At 38.6% G+C, this 22018-nt stretch overlaps 1 protein-coding gene across 1 annotated transcript; it reads right to left on the bottom strand.

Annotated features, from left to right (window-relative positions):
- Positions 1–11962: 11962 nt before the first annotated feature.
- On the bottom strand, positions 11963–18610 carry pcdh8l.S (protocadherin-8-like S homeolog). Its single transcript, NM_001199796.3, has 4 exons — positions 16195–18610; positions 15542–15609; positions 14836–14969; positions 11963–12919 (listed from the first exon to the last, which is right to left on the bottom strand). Exons 1-4 carry the CDS (start codon positions 18553–18555, stop codon positions 12546–12548), a joined length of 2937 nt encoding a protein of 978 aa, NP_001186725.2. The 5' UTR covers positions 18556–18610; the 3' UTR covers positions 11963–12545.
- Positions 18611–22018: the final 3408 nt, after the last annotated feature.

The raw sequence follows: 22018 nt of genomic DNA, 5'->3' as shown, positions 1-22018 counted from the left end.
GCCAGAGCTTTCCCCTTGGTTCTCTCGCGTAAAGTCCTGGCGGCATCTGATTAGCAGAGAGCTCCTTCCGAAGCTAAAGGCGGCTGCTAAAGGCAGAAGTGCGAGCCTAGACTGGGACTTTGATGTTTACTCTGGGTTTTGGGATACCATACGTCACAGCAGTAATACACAGGAAGCATTTATTTGGTGCACAATTATACATTTAACAAAAAATTAAAAAAATTAACCAAAAAGCACAGAGCTACTTCGGTGCTCCATGGTCCTCAGCTTCTCCCTCCTTATAAGTTTTGCATCAATGAAAGCTTCATTAGCTCCTTGGATGAAGCATCGAATGACGCGAAACACATCAACTCTTGTTTGACGGAAAAAATATACATTCTAATTTTAACATTGCTTATAAGGGACAGCAAAAAAAATACAATGCTGACATTTTAACATGGTGGTAAACAGTGAAAGAGAGAATTAAACAGTATTTTACTAAACTTATTATTATTATTTTACTAAACTTAATATTATTTTTTTATATTTATTTATCATTTTTATTATTAAAGCTTTTTCTTACCAAATCATAGGAACAGTATGCTGTATTATAGAAAATAACCCATAACCAATAATACACTTGACAACTTGTTTATTGATGGAGAATGGCCGCAGCATATTTATTGATAAACACATTTTACAACATACCGTGTTTTATTAGTATACTTTAATTTAGCCAGCCCAATTCCTTCATTGGGCCACCTTTCCCAAAATAGTTCAGCCTTTTAATTCTTCCGCCCAGGAAACTAATTACACAACAAAATGTAATTTTCCTCCAAGCTGCGACAATATATATTTTTTTTTATTATATTATAACAATATATATCTAACAAAATTTGGGTGGGTGGGTGCAAATCTGGAGAGCATGACGACGATGTTCCTTAATCAACGATCTGTAAGCTTGGCGCAAACCGGCTTTTATACCCCTCTGTCTCGGTCACGTGTCTATCAATCCACCAATCAACTTCCTTTCTTCACAGCTGCCGCTCGAGACCTGCAATCAAGACTGAGACTACGCAGACTACATTTTACCTCAGGTAAGTATACAAATTAACCGCTTCATTTCCAGCCATATTCCCATGCTGGCTATAAAGTGTTATACACACTCAAGCCGCACATTATCTTCAGAAGCTTCTGTATTCCTTCCTGGTTTCTGTGGTCCTTTTCTGGTTCCCAAGTCGTTACCTTGTTCCTACATTTGGTTTGGAGTTCTTGGAGTATTTGGTTCCTCTTTTATTCAGTGAATTTCCTGGTTCTGACCTTTGGCCTGTAAATTGAACTTTGCCTTTGCCTGTCACCTGCCCGTACCTCTCCCCTGTATATTGCTTTAGTAGTTTTTTTATCTATTCAGAAGAAATGTGTTCTGCTCTCTTCCATATAGTAAAGAAGTAGGATGGCACACCATACTTCTTTACTATATGGAACAAGGGAACCAAGACAAGCAGCAAGGTTTCTGGATAGAGCACCACCAATATACAGCCATAGTCTTTTGAACTATTGTATGCTACTGAGTTCTGCTCTCTTCCTCTTCTATAGACAGCAAATCTGTCCTATCTAGAGCTGTAACACACTATGGGCTCTAGCCCAACTATAATTAGTCATCTTATCCAACAGCCCCCTGCCCAGGGAATGCTTCCAACAGCACATAATAGTTCTGGCACTAGTGTGCAGGCCCGGATTTGTGGAAAGGCCACCAAGGCCAAGGATGGCAGACTTTTAGGGGCCGGCATGCTGCCCAACCACACCCAGAAACACTGGGCATGCACAATAGATACGGACGTTTTTTAAATATCCTGCGCACCAATCCCCATTGCTCTGGTCCTGAAGATGAGAATTTGCCTGAAAAAAGGCAGAGGGGTTGGGGAAATGAACGCCTGTAGGCCTAGGGGCACCCACTATGTAAATCCTGCCCTGCTGATGTGACTTCTATAGGTGTGTGATGATGAATGAAGAACCATAAGATACTACTACAAAGGTCCATAAAATCATTACAAGAAACTAAAACTGATACCATCAGACTTTCATTATGGCGCACTGCTATCGCAGCTCATTTAGTCTTTCAATGGTTTAGTACATCGATATAATTTCTCTTCTACTAAGCCCAGAAAAAAGAAAATAACTTCTTGCATTTCAGAAACAATATACAAATTCTCTTTCTCCTCTCTGCTCACAACACATCTAAACAAATTTGTTCAGAAGAACAATACACACATGCCTTTTACAGGAACTTGTTTACATCCACTTTTTATTTTGTTTGCATTTTCAACTTAAAGCATTGCAAGTTAAATAAGGAAGTTTGAAAAGGAAGCACAGTCATATTAATGTAAGAAAATAAATATGATTAAACTGTTCAGTCAAAAAATCACCATACATTTTTGCAGAATAAGGGCTCAGGTTTGGACCTCACTACCCCCCGCCCCAACCCCAGCCGCAACCTCCCTTCCGGCCCCCTGCAGTACCTTTTTTCCTGATTGCAGGCGTGACTGGGGGGCTGGTCTGGTCTAGTGGAGCTAGTCATAACTGGTGCTGATATTTTTTGCCCACAGAGTGGCATTTTCCATTGTCCATTGGTTTGTGATGAGAAATGTTGTGGAGTGTGTGTTCAAATGTAATACAGAACTTAGATTGTGCACTCCACTGGGGGGGGGGGTGAATAATGAAAAAATAAAAAAAATAAAATTAACAATCCCTAGAAAAAGCAGAGAAACTTGTCAGAACTATGTTAAAGTCCTTACCCGCTTGGACCCGCTACCCGACCCAACCCGCAAGTACCTTATCCGCAATCCGGATCCGCTACCCGCTGACTATCAAGAATCAGGAAGTGCTGTCATTGTAAACCGGAAGTGGTATCATCGGAAGTAGACATGATCAGAAAAATGGAGTAAATATCCCTATTTAGAAGACCCACAGCCCGACCCGCGACCCGTAAACCCGCAGAACCGCCGACCTGTGTCTATACGCGAACTTCTACCTGCAACCCTCAGGGTACCGCAGGTTTTTTCGGGTACCAGATCAGCTACAGGACTCTAAACTATGTAAATAAAGAATAATAGTAATAACGTATCAGTGTCATGGTGGCTCAGTGGATAGCACTGTTGTCTTGCAGTATTGGGGTCTGAGTTCAATTACAGTCTATTCAGCTGCAAGAAATTTGTATTTTCTCATGTCTGCATGAGTTTCCTCCCACACTCCTAAAGGAAGCATAAAGGCAGATTAAATGGCTCCTTATAAAATTTTCCCTACTGCATATGAATTTGATAGGGATCTTAGATTGTAAGCTCCACTGGTGCAGGGACTGATGTGAATGATGTAAAGTGCTGCAGAAATGTGTTGGAGCTGGATAAATAACAGATAATAAATCTGCTGCCTGTTGGACTTTAAGGTTGATGAACCATAACTGACAGCATTCCCAGACTCTGGCTGTTATTCTAGTTTGGTGTTGTTGGCTAATTTTGGGTATTTATTGCTAATTTTGCCTCACTAGCTACTCCTTTGAGATAAAAGGGTCAGTAAGGTTTAAGTGGAACAAGCACTGCAGGCTTTCCTTGCCAGGAAACAAGTTCTCTGTGTCCAACCTGATTTAGGCACATCCAGCTGTACAAATGAAGTTGTAGCCTACACATGCATTGGAAAAAGAGCAGTGTTATTACAAGGCACAGAAGGGGAGGAATGTTACTGAAATGAATGCCCACGAGTAACATGATGCACTGGTTGAAAAGTAAATCTTTGACATTTTTAACAGTCGACTTTAACTAGAGACTTTAAAAGATCTAAGGGCTTAATTAAAAGAGCAAGTGCAATGTGCAAAGTTTAATTTCAGGCACAAGTTGCCATGTTGTGTTACCCACAATGCAGCATTTTTAAAATAATTCCAGCATAATTGTGGGAGCGAGGTGGCGATGCACCTCGTATATTTATGGGCAATGTGTTAAACGTGTGATTTGGCTGACAATCTTAGTTGTCTGCTCATCCTTTCTGCTGTGCCCATAAATTATACAATAGTGGTTTGGTGCAAATCCAATCTGTTTGGCATTTTTATATTTTCCAATATTTGTATTGTGTTTTGCACATAAAGTAGTTTACAGTAGCATACAATAAGAGCCTTTACAGATTGAAACCTCTAATACACCATATTGTCTCTTTTATACAGTTACACCAAAATGAAGCATAATTTTAACATATGACTCGTAGCTAAACTATTATCTTCCACTGCCAATTTACACATAATGTAAAACTGACAATACAAATGTAACCACTTAACTAGCAGACACGTCTAAATCCTATTTAAAGTGTTACAAATGACATGATTGAATGGTAACGGTTTAAATGCTTAAAAAGGTAGTTGGGCAGTTTGTACCAAATCTATATTCAGTCCAAGGACTCCAAACCAAGAAGTATTTGTGATGGGAGTCCAATAATATACTGGACATCTTCTCCTGGACCATAATCCTGTTTGGCATTTTTATTTGTACAATTTTGTATCCATTTTAATGCTTTGCACCGTAAATAAATGAAGCCCTCTATGAGTTAGTTGATAGTCTAAAACAAGCTGCCTGTGTTTCTGCAGAATAGTCTATGTGCATACTGTATGGCCATGTGGTGTATCTATGTATATATATCTGAAGCCTTATTTATTGCTTTATGAAAATGACGTTTGGCAAACCCTGGATCTCCAATTGGATACAAAACCAATTTTAACTCTAGTAAATTTGAATGTACTCACAACTCGAATGGGAGGTTATTTAAGAAAAAACTCAAACGTCGAATTCAAATCTAGTTTTCCTCCAAAAATAAACTCGAATGTCAGGAAGGCTATTAATATCTTCAAATGGTTCAATGGACCTCTGCCATTGACTTGTACATGAATTCGGCAGGTTTTAGGTGGTGAAGTATCGAATTAAAACTATTTCCAGGGTCGAATCTCACATTTGAATTCAAATTTGAGTTGGTGGTTTTAAATTCGAAATTGTGAGTTTTGACCAAAAAAACAAAAATCGAAAATTCTAATTTACTATTCGAACCTTAGTAAGTCTGCCCCTTAATGACTGTACCTCTAGTACCAATTTATTCACAAAAGACATTTTTAAAATAGACTTTTCTGAAAAAGACAAAGTAGTCTTTGTGAGATCGGTCTGTGAATTTAAACAACATTGTTTTCCAACAGGAAGGACGTCTGTTCTGTGTATTCATTCACACTGCACCCCTGGGAGCACAGCATTTTGTGTCTGCTAAATTTGGGTAGCTCTACTGGCTAAATGTGTAAAGCAAAGAATGGACTCAAAGTGTAGTGGATGTTTCACACAGTAAATATCTATTCTACATTTTTTTTTTTAAATTAGGTGGTTTATTAGTGTATCCCAGCATGCTACATTTTTCTTGCAGAAAGTATGTTAGTTTGTTGACTATTAGGCATTTTTACCTGTTCCAAATGACTGCTCCTGCTCTCAGCTTCAGTGAAGGCTGTAGGAGTAAAAGTAAACGTGAATTACTTTATAAAAAATTAAAGCTGTGGGCCTCATTTGCCATATATAGGGCAAGGCACAAAGTACAAAAGAGGGGCACATACAACACTGTTTGTTGCTTTACCCCTAAGTGTTAAAGGGCATGTAAAGTCTAAAATAGAATAAGGCTAGAAATGCTGTATTTTGTATACTAAATATAAACATGAACTTACTGCACCACAAGCCTAATCCAACAAATAATTTATGCTTTCAAAGTTGGCTACAGTGGGTCACCATCTTGTAACTTTGCTAAACATCTTTGCAAGACTAAGACTGTGCACATGCTCAGTGTGGTCTGGGCTGCTTAGGGATCATCATAAACAAAGCTGCTTGAGGTCTGCATGGCTGGTAAGTAAGGGGGGGGCTCCACCTGCTGTTCATAAGTATGATTGTTTCCCTGCAGAGCAGTTAGGGACCATCTGACAATTCCTATCCACAGCAGTAAATGAAGGGAGAATTTCACTGCATACAGTCAGGTTTCTTATAAAAACGTTACACATTTTTCAATTAAAGTATATTGGAGATATGTTTCTTTTTCATTAAAGAAAGTTAAAATGGGATTTTTTTTGCCTTTACATGCCCTTTAAGCCCCAAGACGCAATATTTTATTTGCCTAAAGTGGAGCTTGAAGAAGTGGCGCCTCATCTAGGCTAGGCTAGATCTTGTCCGGCTAAGAAACAGGCAGAGCATCAGTTATATTGACCCTCTCTCCACAGGATGGGCCTTTGCTATATGAAAGGGTGAAGGAATGGTATTGTGCAACTACACTTGACTTAAGCTGTATCACTAAATAAAAGAATGGACATCAGAAGCACAACTAGGGTTTTCATATTTACAATCCATGAGATATTCACATACATGTAAGGTAACATCACAGCTAATTCAAAGCCAGCACCTTGTGACATTCCTGTGGAGAGAACACACTAAATTGATAGGTGCACCCTCAGGATTTCTGGACAGTGACCTGGATCCCCACAAGTTGGATCAGGGAATACACTAAACATAAAACCCTTTTCAGCTTAGTGATCCCTACACTACATGCCAGTCTTGCCTGAGGGGAGAGCTACCCCCTTGCTATTCCTCCTAGTTGGAGCACAGACTGCTCTTGCTCTGATCTGCCTCGTTTTCCTAGAAAGTGCTGTTACAGAGAACTACCCTGTCCTGACTACACCTCATTCATGGGGTCGCTGTATCTTTGACTTCACTAAGGGCCTCACCACCCATGGGGTCTTTCCTTTACTGCGACCTAAGGCCCAGACTCACAGCAACATCCACTCCCACCTGAAGTGGAAGGCATAAGAGGAAGATCCACCCTCTTTCCAACACTGTACTGAAGCCTCTGGACCATTGATTGCCAGAAACCCCATTGTGCCTGAAAATTAAAGGTTCTTATTGCATTAATCAGCCTGCTTTTGGTCTATATTGTTACTCACCTGAAAGCACTTATCTGTTCTCTAGCTGAACTTATCTTCTTTCCAGTACACGAGAGACTCCTGTATGACTTATTACTGTCTGTATTATCTGCTCAGAGACTGAACTATAATTGTGAAACTATATTCTGAGCCAGCAATCTCTGGGACCTTTTCAGATCTTAGGGCACATTAACTTACTTTGACGCATTATGCAACGTGAAATCACCTTGTTTTTCTAGAGACATTGCAGGGGCAACAGGACAATTTGTTTGGCTGTGTCTACCACAACAATGTCCAATTAAGCAAAATTGACGCAGGACGCTGAAGGACCCCTGGAGCTACCACCACCTCCTGACCAGGCAGTAGTTCCGGGGTGCTCTTAGGGCTGTGCGTCAATAGGCACAACATTACCATATTCAAAACTGAAGGCAGAAAGGACTGAGTGATGCTGACAGCAACTATATGGAAGAGCAAATAGCAAATTTAGACACAAGTACCTTTAATGAAAGTGGTTTTAGGTGCAACGTAAGTGCAAGTTGCCCACCGTGTCTGCAAATGTAAGTGAACCCTCCTGTCTTCCATTCTAGCTTGTATTAAAGTTATAGGTCTTCTTGGCCTTAAGGCCTCTCAAATATAGTAATTACCTTTATGGAACCCACTGCTCCCTTTATGTGCTCCTGCTCTGGGATTCACATTTTTGCGCATTGCTGTCCTTCCCATTGTGCAATTATATATTAGGTTTCCTGATGTGTGAATATGCAAACATTGCACTCATGTAATGGCACTTTGTGTCACTATGACTTTTTGCTGCCTGGCACCAGCCCTTGGAATCAGTGCTTAGTTATCTAGTCTCCTCATTGAAAGCCCGCTCTTCTTCTTTGTACTGCTATCTGTTATCATCCTACCCAAACCTGACCTTCACTTGTTGCCACATGCCCTTTGGCCTGTTTTGCACCTGTTTTGTATCTGTTTAGTGAGCCCCATCTTTGGATATGCTTGACCGTGAATCTGGTACCCTGTCTGGCTTGATCTCACCCCTATACTTGTTTTCTGTCTCAGGTATATTTGGGGTCAGTGTCATTATTGATCTACAAGTCAAAGCTGACAATTACTGTATTTCTGAGCAAAAACTGTATATTAAAAAACACACATGTTATAGAGTGCAGAGGGTATAAGTACAAAGTCTAGCACAACTACAAAGGCCAAAAATTGTCTTTACTTTTAAAGCAGGCTCTGGCCTAGTGACACTAGACTGTAACCACTGCGGTGCAGAATCTTTTATTACAGGTGAAAGTAGGCAAAAATATTAGTTCTAACAACAGACCCTAGAAGATTTGCAGCCCCCATAGCAGAGTCTCTTTTTCAAAATTATACTTTCCCTTTCCAACAGCCCTGTACCACATCTGTATTCACAGACAGAATCTGAATGTATGAAACAACCTTTGATTTTATCCATACTTTACCATTAGTATATTTTTAAAGGAGAAGGAAAGGTCCAATCGATGGGGGGTGCCAAATGTTAGGGCACCACAAAAGGATTGTACTCACTTATACCCTGGGCTGGTGCTCCTGTTAGTAGAAAACGGCACCAGCCCAGGGTACTGCGAGCGATCCTCTACCTCCCTTTTTATTTTGTCAAAATTCCACAGCCAATGCATGTGCAGTAGAGTGAAAAAATCCCAGCTTTTTTGTTAAAGTTCAGCTTGTCACTCTACTACACAAGCTCAAGTGCCATGAATACAGAAGCAAGAGGAGGATCTCTCACTCTTATGTACCTCAGCCCAGTGCAGTTTTCTGCTAACAGGAGCACTGGCCCGGGGTATCAGGTAAGTGATTACAATTCATGGGGAGTACCCTAACCTTTAGGCAACCCTATTTTTTTTTTCAGTGACTTTTTTGTCCAAATGCAGTCAGGCGTTTCTTCTTATGGCGACTTTTTTTGTCTCTGTTTTGTCTTGGGGAATTTCTTGTTACGGCACAAATTTTCATGGCATATTTTTGCTGCAGTTTCACATTAGTTGTATGTCATAGCAACCTAAATTCCAGGCATTGCCCCATTTCTGACCATTCAATCCAGTGATTTTTTTTTGTCCCACGAAATCTGCCAGATTATCTTTAAAAAATGACCAACTGTATAGAAGCATTTTAAGGTTTTATGGTCAGCTAACTGCACAATGATATTATAACATTCATGTCAATGGGCAAGACATACACTGGCACTTTATTGATTACATTTTTATGTACATGCTGTTGTACATTTTATGTACAACTCCGTAAATACTTTCAGTATTAAATAACAAGGTTCTCAAATTGATGTATTCCATAGCTACCCAAATATTTTTCCTGACAATACACTTTAAATGTGAAACAGAACACTGCATTCACGTGTAGACTGGTCAGTGTCTAAAATACATCACAAACTCAACAGTGAAACAGATGCAGTTCTGTGTTTCAGTCTGTATACACATCCTATTTCAGAAGATCTTCAATTTGACAGGAAGGTCAGTTCTCTTATTAATATTGAAGATCAATAAATAAAGCTTACCCTGGAGAACCTTAAAACAATTGTCTTGTTTTTATTTCAATTCACACAACATGTTTCGAGTCCAAGGACTCTTCATCAGGTGCTTAAGCACCTGATGAAGAGTCCTTGGACTCGAAACATGTTGTGTGAATTGAAATAAAAACAAGACAATTGTTTTAAGGTTCTCCAGGGTAAGCTTTATTTATTGATCTTTGAGATTCTATGACTGGACGGAGTCATATACCCTGTTTGAGAGCTAATACGTATTTATACAACGTTGCAAGGATATCACCTAAAGCATTGTGATTCATTCTCTTATTAATATTGTGCTAGGAGAAGTCTGTGTCTAGTCGGCACAACTCGTAAAATAGGTACAATGTGCCTTGGTGCTATCATCATGAAGAGTCCATAGATATCCATAAGGAAGGCGAGCACTCTCAGGTCTTATGAAGAATAAGGTGAATTTTATTTAGAAAAAAAAGTTGCTGACGTTTCGGCTAGCACTCTAGCCTTTCTCAAAGTGTATATATATAAATTAAAAGTAAGTTTTAAGGCTTTTGGGCTGCTCTGGAGTATAAACAAGCACCGTATTTATTTTCTTAGGTTGAATGAATTGAAAAATTCCTTGCTTATGTTAATAAAACACAGGGGCAAACCTGCTTGAAAATTAAATTGGGTGTTATCTTTTTCTTTTAAAAAGGTATTGTTGCTTCTGCCATTTAATTGGATTCAAAGATTCCCACAATATGTATATACTATAATACTGTATATTCACACACAAACATATATAAAAGTAAAAGTAATGAATGCTGTTCGGTTTTTCTTTTTACAATTAGCCTGAATGTGTTTTGTTGTCTATAAACATTCTACTTTGATGAATCTGTCTCTAACATGCTTCTTTAGAGACATCTTGTGGTCATTTATATCTATAACTTCAAAATAAGCACTGAAAGTCAAGATACTGTATCACTGGATAAAGGGACCACTGTACTCCGTATACGTCTCTTCGAATTGTTGATGGAGGCCAATGAACTATGAACACACAAGCTTTTTACTTTAAGGCTGACCCTATTAATAGGAAATGAATGGGACTTCTCCACCTCTACACTATTTTCCTTTTCCTAATTAATTTTCCTTGAATGTCGGTCCGGGTTCCTTTTTCTTTAAACTAATTTTACTAATGAATTGCATAAATTATTCATTTTGAACCACACCCAGTCAGCGACTGAAAACATTTGAGCACTTGCACTTTATAACGTATTGGAATTTTGAATCTATCGCTTACAGATTCAGTATATAAACTAACAAGTTGGCACTGGCTATTTTTAATACACAGAAAAAGCAACTCTATGCTTCTCTGAACTTGTTGTTTTGTGAATTGTTTAATATCTACTTAAACCTATTAGAAGGTTTTAATTAATCAAGCAAGTCCTCTTTATTAGCACAAGCACTTTATAATTATCAATTGATTGGTTCACCATATAATTTAGATAACTAATTTAATTTATTTGAGAGTAAGGGGGCTCTTACTATCTTTTTCTCTTCTTTTGAATAATTGTTAACAGTAATTCACGCCTCCGATTCTCCACGAGGTAACATTTAAACTTAAAGGACTGCCTTCCTTCCTTGTATGTCATTTAATTCAGTAAATTTTTAAGCTATACACACACACAGAAAACTCACAGAGGCACAAGGCTGACACCTAATGGTGAAAATTTGAAGTACACTTTACACATGCAACTAAAGAGACTTGTTTGAAAAAAGACCACACAGCTGTATATGGACTGAGGATGTCATGTTGGAGCCAAAATTCACTGGTGGGGGTGGGTATTTAAAGTTTGATGCATTTTGTACACACCATCCTTGAGAAAGGTCCCCAGGTGGGACCGAAACGTCGGATAACAATGCTGTGTTACCAATAAAACACTTTATTCACTTCTACAATGAGTGTGCTGATCCATTGAACATTGATAGTGCACCTCTGCTCTACTTGAGATCGAGTGCGGACACCCAGAGCATTTCTATATATATATATATATATATATATATATATATATATATATATATATATATATATATATATATATATATATATATAATATTTTTGTGCACATATTAAACTTATAAGACTTAAATAAAAAGAGATAGAGTACTATTGTTTTCATATTTACCTCAATGGAAAGTGCCCTTTGTCATCCTGTACCTGCATCTAGTGCTTAAAAAAACAAGGCAGTTTGAATTTTAATTGAGGGCTCTTGGCCTCTAAGCTTTCTTTATATATTAATCTATTATATTACACATTTTACAAATATTTCAAATTAAAGACATACACTGTAGGTAGTCCCCTTTATGAATTCTTGTAATGAACACAGGGTATAACTTAAGGTTATCTTGTAAAATTAGATTGTTATGGGGAAAGAACAAGTTCTGGGGAATATACCAGCGCTATATATATACAGGATAATAATGATTACAGCTTTGTTTTGTATATTTTCATATAAATATTTATTGAAAATCTTAAAGAATATTTTACATCAAAATAAATTTCTATATACAGACATTCGGACACAAAATGTACATGAATGCACAATATATTATTATATACAGACTATACAGCATGAATGCGGCCACAAATTTAGGGGGAAAAAACATAAGATTCTGATTCTGGCCACAGATTGGTCATTCCTGACTTAAACGTTAAGAATATCAAACAAAAATATTATTCAGTGTAATAATGCGGGACTTCAACAAATAATTTTTTATGTCCAAGGAGCCCCATGTTAGGTTGGACAGAAACAAGTTTAGAATAAGTACAAAAGTTCTTGTTTTGTCATTCTCAGGTGGGACATCTATAATCCCTATTTAAACAGCCACATTGGATGAAAGGGGCTTTGAATTCTTTTAGGTTCATACAGACAAAACGTGGCGTAAAAAAAAACTGGTCATAGGAAGCCAGTTATTAACAAGCTCTATATTTGATTCCCAGGTATCAGTCATAATTATGGGCAGTTGATACATTGTAAGATTCCATATTAAAATACTGAGACGATGCTACATTTCCTTAGCCTCTTAGAAGGCTGTAGCTATTTCTGTAGGGCTGTAGTGCTGTAGAGAAACCTGTGGATTGTGATAGAGTTCTTGGTGCCTTATTCTAGACAATCTTTGAGGAGATAATGTTCCACTTCTGGCCGCTATTTCTCTTTCATACTCTGCCCGCATTCTGTGAGGTTGGCTGATATGGTAATATGGGTTGTTGTGAGGGAGAGGCAACAGGTTCGGTTGTCTTGCATGATAGGTGTTGTAATTAGTAGGAGCTAATGAGTAAGACACTGTGTAACCCTTTTGCAATGTAAGGTTTCCACATTGATTACCACTGATGCTTCTGTGGCCAAATTGGTTATCTACATGCCGGTATGACATCACTTCCTTTGTGTAGAGCACACCTGGGGGGGAAATAATTAAATAAGAAATAAGTAAATATTTTTCCATTTAAATTGCAGCCGTCTAGACATTTGCGCACATGAATGTCTTATGAAAAATAATAATGCAAATTTATGTAGAACATACATGACACGTTCCTCTTGCATTAAGTGCGTAATGTACAGCTCCCAGTATGCTTTCTCTTTTGATCATATGTGGGAGTTGTAGTACAGCATGTGGGTAACATATGCATGAGCAACACAGCATGGTGCACCTCTTGTTTGCATTAGAGGACCTGTCAAACTGCTTCCCTTGCTAGATAAAATGCCATTACCCTAAGGCAACACATTTGCCCTGCTAATGAGCCAGATGTGTAAAAACAAACATCATCAAACAGAAAAGAGGAAGCAGCACCGTCCTGTCACAGAAACAACACAGGGACACAGAGAGGTTCTTTTAGGGAAGGACAGGAAGTAGCACACATGGTATATACAGCTGTCATGTGACCTCAGTCCTTCCTCTGTGCTTCTTTCTGCTAAAAATATTGGCCTAATTCACCCAGGATATATCCCACACTTAATTATGACATTAATGACTATAGCCTTGTTGGTAAAAATGTTGCAATTGTTGCATTGTTATGTTAACGTCGGCATCACAATAACTTCACATAAGTCAAAGTTATATTTTAAAGCAGTGGCTCCCTAACTGTAAACATGCCCCCCAAGCAGAGACTGGGGGTGCTGAGGCTGAGGACAATGACAGACGGGGTGCTTTGTCATCTGCAGGAAATTGCCTCTCCCATGGGTGCCAAAAAGCATGTCTAAAACATACAGCAATCCTGTGTAATCGCATGAAAATGAATGCTTCTGCATTTTTTACACCATTTCATGGGAGTGCCACGTGTAAACTGTTTTACTTAATGGAGTGGTTCACCTCTAGTTTAACTTTTAGTATGTTATATAATGGCCTATTCTAAGCAGCTTTTCAATTGGCTGTCTATTTTTTATAGTTTTTGAATGATTTGTTGCCTTTTTTCTGACTCTTTCCAGCTTTCAAATGGGGGTCACTGACCCCTTCTAAAAAAACAAATGCTCTGTAAGAATACAACTTTATTGTTATTGCTACTTTTTCTTGCTCAACTTTCTATTCAGGCCTCTCCTATTCATATTCCAGCCTCTTATTCAAATCAATGCATGGTTGCTAGGGGAATTTGGACCATGGCAACCAGATTGCTGAAACTGTAAATTGGAGAGCTGCTGAATAAAAAGCTAAAAAACTCAAAAACCACAAATAATAAAAAACGAAAAGCAACTGCAAATTGTCTCAGAATATCACAAAATGACTGCTTTAATGGAAAAGTAAACCCGAAAAATTAATATGGCTTAAAAATGCCATATTTTATATATTGCACTTATTGCACCAGCCTAAAGTTATAGCTTCTCAGTAGCAGCAATGATCCAGGACTTCAAACTTGGCACATGGGTCACAGTATTGAGCAACTGTTGAGAAGCTGCTGGGTGGTTGCAAATTATCAAACAGAAAATGAGGTTTGTCTGTAATATAAGCTGATGCTACAGGGCTGATTATTAAATTCTGATGCTAATTGCACTGGTTTCTGTGCTGCCATGAAGTAATTTCTAATCAGCCTTATATTGTGACATTTCTATTCTATGTGTACTGTATATTTTGAGTGGGTCCCTAAGCTCAGTAAGTGACAGCAGCACAGAGCATGTGCAGTAAATCAGCAGAAAAGAAGATTGGGAGCTACTGTGGCATCTTCAGAGAGATAGATCTTTACTGCTAAAATGCTGTGGTTGCTTTGAGCTGGTACAAGTAAGGCTTTAGTTCTCCGTAAGCTTGAGCAGAGCAGCTTTATATGTGAAGAGAAAGTGAACAGTATTCATGTGTTATACATTTTATCACATAGTTTATCACTTACCAGCTTGAGTCTGTATTGGCTGCTCACAGCTCTTTTTCTGCCCTTCTCCGCTGGTATCTGAGTCACTGTCATTGAAGTCACTGTCTCCTTTGCCACTGTCCTTTGTGCTGTACTGTTCCACATGAGAATTTCCACTGCAATGGTAAACACATGATATCACAAAGGCACTTTCTGCATGCAAAGTGTCAACTAATAACCTATGTCTATAGTGGCTATATAACACAACCTCTGCTGGGCAACACTAGGGCTTGAGATGCAGTATTTAAATTGAAGATGTGTTGAATAGGGATCCTACCGCCCTCTAGGTATTGTTCAACTGCAAATCGCAGCATCTTCCTGACTGGGGAAGCCAAGTGTAGTAGCAACAGCTGAAGAATCTTACTGTCTATCCCTGTCAAACATCCTTTAAAACCTAAAAATGTATTTATTTTCTATTAATTCCCTGGAAGATGGACTATAGGAATAGAATGATTAGTTTTGTTGATGCGTTTAATTTTTCAGGTAAACCACAGAGAGGGCTTACATATTGATTTCCTTTCTGCAAAGAAAATCTAAAAGTACTACACAGACAATAGGTGACATAATTGTGATTCAATATTTTGCATTTGTACTACACTATGATTATGGGATATTAGCTTGATTTTTGATATACTGCTCCTAACTTTAAAACAGAACTGATATGAGGCAAGAGGAAAGTCATTTTTACCTTACACTTCCGGCACAACTGTCCCGCTGACAACCAGATGTCTCATAAGTCGGGACAGACTCTGGGCGCTGAAAGAAAAAGAAAACAGTCTTTTATTGTTTATATTCTATATTTTCTTCCAATACATATATATGTATCTGACATTGCAATGCTAGTATGAGAATGTGCCCCAATTGTCTTGTAAAAAACATCTCTAGGAACCCTAGACATGAAATACAGAACTGTGTCGACAAAATGGGTTTGCATTATTTTCTATGAGTGTTCTGCTTTTCTTTAACTGCAGAAATACCACAAACATTATGTACTGTGGGAGTAAGAATGTGGAATAAATTGATGTCACTGGCTAATTCTATTATGCTATACTGGTCCAAAAAATAATACATTGCTGGATTGTCTGCATTCTGATAATGACATACTGCAGTCAGTCATATTATGTTTATACCTGTAATGGCAGTGACTTTAATTTTGCTACGCTCAACCTCTTCCCTGTTATTTGTGATTGAACTACAAAATGAAGGCTGTAAGACTAGTTGTAGTTCAGCAAGAGATGGAGGGAAGCCAAATGGATTTCCCTGCCCTATACAGTCTGAGCTTTAGGAAAATGAATAACGATAATGAACTATGCATTAACAAATAATTAAATAATTACATACCTTTGTGTCTGTTTGCTGGTCTCCACGCTGTTCTGTGTTAGAGGACATACTGCAGTCTCCAGATTCAGCACTGACTGAGATTTGGCACGATTTGGACTGAGACACAGAGGAGTTCGATGATCCAATTTCAGGAGGGGAGTTATTTAGTAGATGGTCACTACTGTATCCCCCTTGCTTCTCAGGTACCTGCTTAAATCCATTGCTTTTTCTTTTACAAGTACATGCAACACACAGGATGGCCACAAGCAACAATGCACAACCTCCAGCCAAAACTGCAATAAAGATAATGGACAGATCTATCTGGTGCTGCTCTTCAGATGATGGTTGCAAAATGACCACTTCAACGCTGGAAGGCATAGAGTCTGTAAGGATAAACCTTACTGTAGCATTGCTGGACAAAGAAGGTCTTCCCGAATCATACACTGCAACTACAATGCTCAGGTCCTTGGTCTGGTCAGGGTTTAGTTGCTTTCTTAAGGATACTTCTCCATTTTCTCTGTTAATAGCAAATAGTCTTTGGGGATCCCTCATTAGGACATAGGTGAGTTGTGCATTCTGCCCTTCATCTGCATCCATAGCTTTAACTTGAAAAACTAAATAATGTTGAGGGGCACTGACTGGCAGTAGGACCTCTGCTGACCCATTATTCAGCAGTGGATATATTATAACAGGAGCATTATCGTTCTGATCAACTATTTTGAGTTTGATTTGAGCACGAGTTGAGAGTCTAGGAACTCCATTATCGGTTGCCCCTATCTCAAAATCTATTTGTTTTATTCTTTCAGAATCCAGGGACCTTACAGCCCGCAGCACCCCAGAATCTGCATCAATAGCAACAAATGTAGATAGTGATTGGCCCATTACTTTTGCTTCCAACAGCTTGTACGTTACTTTGCCGTTATGGTCAGTGTCTGAGTCCCTGGCTACCACTGTGGCAATATAAGAACCTGGAGAATTATTTTCAAGAATAGACACTTCATACTCCGGCTTAGAAAATAAAGGAGCATTGTCATTTTCATCAATCACCTTGACTGTGTAGTATTTTTTGGTGCTTAGTGTAGGGAAGCCTAGGTCTTCAGCCACTATTGTCAGGGTGTACTCTGCTATCTTTTCCCTGTCTAGAGTAGTAGTGGTAACTACCATAAAACTACCCTCATATACTTGTTTCAACAAAAAGTGCTCATGCCCATAGAGAGTGCAATGAACTTGTCCATTTGGACCAGAGTCTCTGTCTGTAGTACTGATCAGAGCTACAATAGTCTCCTTGGCAGCTGACTCTGCAATGTAGGCAAATTCTTCACTTGTGGAAGTGAGTGGGGTAATGGTGATGACTGGAGCATTATCATTTACATCTATTATATGCACAATTACTTTGCAGTTAGCACTAAGTGGGTTTGAGCCCAAATCATGGGCTTGGACCTCAAACTCATAAGTCTGCTTGGTCTCAAAATCAACCTGGTCTTCCAAGGTAACACCACCAGTTCTGGAGTTGATTTTAAATAGGCGACGTACCTCTTGAGATACCAGAGGGCTGAAGCTATAAACAACCTCTCCATTCGCACCTTCATCGGCATCAGCAGCGTTTAAGTCCAGTAAAAGGTAGCCCACTGGAGCATCCTCTAGAAGGTCCACAGTGACAGTGCTTCTCTCAAATACAGGGCTGTTATCATTGAAGTCCAGGACTCTCACATTAACTACTGCAGTGCCAGACAGAGCAGGTTCTCCCCCATCCACAGCCATTATATCCATTGTATAAGTTGGTTGGCTTTCCCTGTCGAGCTCTTTGATTAAGACTAGATCTGCATATTTGACTCCATCTGCCTTGGTCTGCACCTCAATACTGAAGTGACTGTTGTTTGTGATCTTAAAGTTCTGGATAGCATTGGACCCAACATCGTCATCTACGGCAATTTCAACAGGTATCCTGGTGCCAACAGAGGTGCTCTCAGACACCTCCACATAAATTACATCACTGGGAAAGTGAGGGCTGTGGTCATTTATGTCTCTTACCTCCACTTTCACATTGAGCAGTTTGAATTGTCCTTTGGAAAAACTGACCACATCCAAAGCCAGGTTACAATGAAGAGACTGCCTGCAGATCTGCTCTCGGTCAATCCTTTCGCCGATGCTTAGCTGCCCATCACTATCACGAATATGAATAAGGGAACTGTTGAACTGCTTCATCAGACGGAAGTTGTTGGCAGGACTATCCGTGGTGTTAAACATAGAATGGTGTGATAAAACTCCAATAACAGTGCCAGGGGGTTCTTCTTCATCTATGAAGTATTGGACAGTTTCGCAAAGAGACTGTGAAGCCATCAGAGCCAAAAGCAGCAGTGGTGTAGTTCTTAGAAGTAACATCTTGCCTCTCTCTCAGCTGTAAAGTTGCACTAACAAAGTTGCTGTGAGACTCTGCTTAGAAAGAGCGAAGAACTCTGACTCCTTTCAAAGTTGTAATCATTTAAATCAGTCCCAGTGGGTGGGTCTTGTCTTCAGGAGTGAGAGAGTGTATATGCTGGTCCCATCTCTGCCCCTGGTTATATCCCCAGTGATATGCAAATGAGCCATCCTATTGGGCTGTCACTTTCCCCAGAGCCAAATGGGATGCGAGGATAAGCAAATGGCACTGTCATTAAGTCTCACAACAAAATGTAGCTTTATAGGAATACAACTAAATATGTAAGGACGAAGAAACAAAAAATCCAGTTTTCTTTTAAGTTTCTTAACGCTTGACCACATTAAAGGTTTGGCATACTGGACCTCACTCACATTTTAGATGAAATATAAATTAAGTGATGTATTTCTACTTTAGATGATTAAATGTTTTTGTAATTTTTTTTATTATAGACTTGATAACATAAATATATATATCAGTATGTATGATGCACCACAAACTACCTGAGTGCCATAAGCAAAATAAGTGAATGCAGAGCAACAGAGGGATGGCACACTTGAAGGGGTGGTTCACTTTTAAATTAACATTTAGAATGTTATAGAATGGCTAATTCTAACAACTATTCAATTGACCTTCATTTTTTTATACAGTTTTTTTAATTATTTGCATTTTTCTTTTATTAGACCCCATCGAAAAAACAAATGCTCTGTAAGGCTACAAATGTATTAATATTACAGCTTTTTAAAACTCTTTCTTTCTAGTCAGGTCTTCTCCAATTCATAACCCAGTCACTTATTTGTTAGGGTAATTTGGACCCTAGCGACCAGATTGCTGAGATTGCAAACTGGAGAGCTGCTGAATAAAAAGCTTAATAACTCAAAAACCACAAATAATAAAACCAATTGCAAAATTGCAATTCTCATCTCTTGGTGTATGCAACATAACTTAGTAATTGTTCTGATTGGAAATATAAAAGCTGAGATTTGCAATCTTCAAAAGAGAAATAGGAAACAGGGATGGCAAACAATGAATTATATAGGGATACATATAAAAAATGGGGCGGGGGGCTTGACAATACATGTTATCAGGGGCCCTAGTTTTACTGAACAAGAATTAAGTGTAATCAGTATCACTAATAACTAATCCATAGCCCTACAACTGTTGTTTAATGTTAAAGGTTTAAAGATTAACTAAAGAAGTAGGATAAAAATGTTGTAAATTATGTTTTGTGCTTCTGTACCAGCCCTAGGCAACTACAGCCCTTTAGCAGTGAATGACTGTGTCTCCAAAGATGCCCCAGTAGCTCCCCATCTTCTTTTCTGCTGATTCACTCCACATGCTCTGTACTGCTGTCACTTACTGAGCTTAGGGACCCACTCACAATATACAGTACACATAGAATAGAAATGTCACAATATAAGGCTGATTGAAAATTAATCCAGATAATTATTACATGGCAGCACAGAAACCAGTGCAACTAGCATCAGAATTTAATATTCAGTCCTGTAGCATCAGCTTATATTACAGACAAACCTCATTTTCTGCTTGATAATTAGTGACGAGCCCTAAGCTTAGCTTGTCAACAGCTGCTCAGAGCCCACTGAGCATGTGAGTGTCACAGACACTTTCCAAGATGGTGACCCCCTGTGACAAGTTTGAAGACCTGGATCATTGCTGCTATTGACAAGCTGAAACTTTAGGCTGGTGCAATAGGTTCGGTTTATAAAATATGGCATTTTTAGCCAAATTAATTTCTAGGATTTAGATCTTGTTTAAGGGCACACAAGGAACAGCCTCAGCTTCTGAGTGGGTATTGGCATAAAATGCCATAGTTTTGCCTTTCTGCCTCAGAGTCAGGCTCTCCCTGTATATTTCTCCCTGCTGAGCAGGATCCCTGAGTCTCATCAAAGGCAGCTGATAGTCCTTGTGTGCCAGTATTTTTCACCTTTGCTGCTTCAAGAAGGTGCCGATCCCTTACTGTGCACAGGACTGACTTTAGCGGAGCGGCCAGGGTATGCTGGTGGGTATATCATTCCCTTGTTCCCTAACCACCATCTATAATATACGGGCTATAAAACATTCAACTACAAAGTAGTGCTGGTGAAAATGCAGAGAATCACTTCTCAAAGGCCTGTATTAGAAATCTATCTGTGGTCTGACCTAAAACCCAGGCAAAAGCCAAGAAACTATCATATGAATAACAAAGTAGTTTTAAAAATTATCAGGTCAAATTTAAAATAGATTAAAATGTATTTAATTTATTTTATTACTTTAAAATTACACTTTACAAGCTAACCACAGCACATAACATAATAGCAGCAAAGCTGTTGACTTTCATCCCTATACAATAAAAAACTGGCTATACATGGCAGATATTGGGAGGCCTACAACATTTAATCCTGGGCCAATGCATCAGCATGGGATGCCAGGGGGCTTACTATAATGGGATAACCTTGAGTTAGCTCACCACTTTAATGTGCAAAGATCAACTTGTCCACCATGCTTGAAGGGGTTGTTCATTTCATTATTATTATTTGTTGTTCTTGAGTTATTTAGCTTTCTGTTTAGCAGCTCTCCAGTTTATTTCAGCAATCAGATTTGTAGGGTCCAAATTACCCTATTAACCTTACATTAAAAGAAAGTAAGATATGAATAGGAGAGGGACTAAATAGAAAGCAGCAATAACAATAGGTTTGTAGCCTTACAAAGTATTTGTTTTTTAGATGGGGGTCAGTGACCCCTATGTGATAGCTGGAAATTCAGAAGAAGGCTAATTTATTCAAAAACTATAAAAAAAGAAAAACATGAAGACCAATTGAAAAGATGCTTAGAATTAGCCATTCTATAATTTACTAAGGGGCAGATTTATCAAGCGTCGAATTTCGAGTTCATGGGAATTATTATGAACTCCTATGAACTGAAAATTCGAACAATTGCAATTTATTAAAAATTTTTGGAACTCGGGTGAATTGAATCGACCCGCAAACTCGAATCAAATTTGAATCAAATTCGATTTGAGTTTTTTCTTCGAAAAAGATTTGAATGTCAGGAAGGCTGCAAACACCTCCAAAGTGATCCCAGGGCGTCCTCCATAGGCTAACACAGCAATTTGGCAGGTTTAAGGTGGCGTATAGTCTAATTCAATTCTTAAAGAGTCAGTGTATGATAAATTTCAAAAATCAAATTCGAATTTAAAAAAAAGAATTTTAACAATTGCCTATTCAAATTTGACGGTTTTGGCCATAAAAAAACTCAAAAATTCGAATTCGAAAATTTGAATTTTCCATTCGACCCTTGCTAAATCTGCCCCTAAGCGTTAACTTAAAGGTGAACCCCCCTTTAATAATGTGCTATTAATCATCTCTGCTCCTATGTTTACAATTAGCTCCATTTTTAAAAACCCAACACTGTACCTTTGTTATTTACATG

This window comes from Xenopus laevis, chromosome 7S, assembly GCF_017654675.1.
Source record: "Xenopus laevis strain J_2021 chromosome 7S, Xenopus_laevis_v10.1, whole genome shotgun sequence".
Taxonomy (NCBI): domain Eukaryota; kingdom Metazoa; phylum Chordata; class Amphibia; order Anura; family Pipidae; genus Xenopus; species Xenopus laevis.
Note: the sequence above shows the minus strand (reverse complement) of the source record. Positions and strands in the feature narration are given on the sequence as shown.